The sequence below is a fragment of the Oryzias melastigma genome, linkage group LG15 (genome assembly GCF_002922805.2).
Source record: "Oryzias melastigma strain HK-1 linkage group LG15, ASM292280v2, whole genome shotgun sequence".
Taxonomy (NCBI): domain Eukaryota; kingdom Metazoa; phylum Chordata; class Actinopteri; order Beloniformes; family Adrianichthyidae; genus Oryzias; species Oryzias melastigma.
In genome coordinates, this window is record NC_050526.1 from 6,380,341 (window position 1) to 6,381,391 (window position 1,051).

Genomic DNA, 1,051 nt, shown 5'->3' on the forward strand with positions numbered 1-1,051 from the left:
AGGTATTTCTTGTGAAAAAGTGTAATTATTGTCATTGTAAAAGTTCAAAATGGTTCATAATGACAAAAAATGTTTTTTCTAGTTAAAGGTTTCTTAATAGTTAAAAACAATCACATTCAATTTGGTTTTAAAAGAAATAGACCTAAAAAAGGTAATTGTTTATGATTTATCTTAATTCCTCAGTTGGTATCTCATCTTTGTAATATTTGGTCCAGAAGTTTCTGCAAGATAATAAAAAAAACACAAAAACACACCAATGAATTCCACTGGAAAAACTAATCAAGAACACATTTGTGACTAGGTCTTTTAAATGTATTGATAAAATCAATAAATTGATCTGAATCAATCTAAGTCTAATAGATCAATAAAAACAGAGATTGATCTAGCACATCAAGCTAAAGTCTGCTAGCTTGATGCTAACATATAATGGAATTTCCCACAGGAAGGCTAATGCTAATGCTAGGTCGCCCTAATCAAACATTGTTGACTCAATTAACATCTTTATAAACTCATAGGGAGGAATTTTCCAAACTCTTTTAAGGAAATATTTTTAAAGTAAACATTTGTGGTCTAAAACATCGTTTTTTGGTCGAACTGTCTTCTTCTGGAATAAAGTGTGGTGCTATAGCGCGATCGCCACCTAGTGGCCAAACTGAAACGTCTTCCAGGAGAAGAAGAACAATGTTTACAATGTTAATGATCTGAACATTTTTGTTAGAACTTCTCCTTTAGAGGCCATGTAACAATGTATGATATTAACAATCTAATTATTTCACTAATCAGTACTGGTTCCGGACGAAAGAATCTTCGAAAGAATCGAAGAAAATCAGAACTAAATCGATCCAGGCTCTAGTGAATCGAACCGATTCAGGAAATTATTATCGAGCACTATTTCTGAGCACACCTTTGTGTCAACCGTTTACTGCGTGGTCCACAAGTGTTTCCCACTATTAAATTGGTTTCCCCCCCCCCCATCCATCTACCCCTAAGGTGGCTAAGCCCGGGTAAAGAGAATAAATCTCTGTCTTTCTATCAGGCTGCTATGCAATCA

At 34.3% G+C, this 1,051-nt stretch overlaps 1 protein-coding gene across 1 annotated transcript in view; it reads right to left on the bottom strand.

Annotated features, from left to right (window-relative positions):
* Window positions 1–17: 17 nt before the first annotated feature.
* The window catches only part of LOC112161994, a 28,812-nt gene continuing 27,778 nt past the window's right edge, over window positions 18–1,051 (bottom strand). Inside the window, exon 8 of the mRNA XM_024297596.2 lies at window positions 18–221. Coding sequence (XP_024153364.1) covers window positions 192–221 — 30 coding nt within the window. The 3' untranslated portion in view covers window positions 18–191. The remainder of the gene's footprint in view (window positions 222–1,051) is intronic.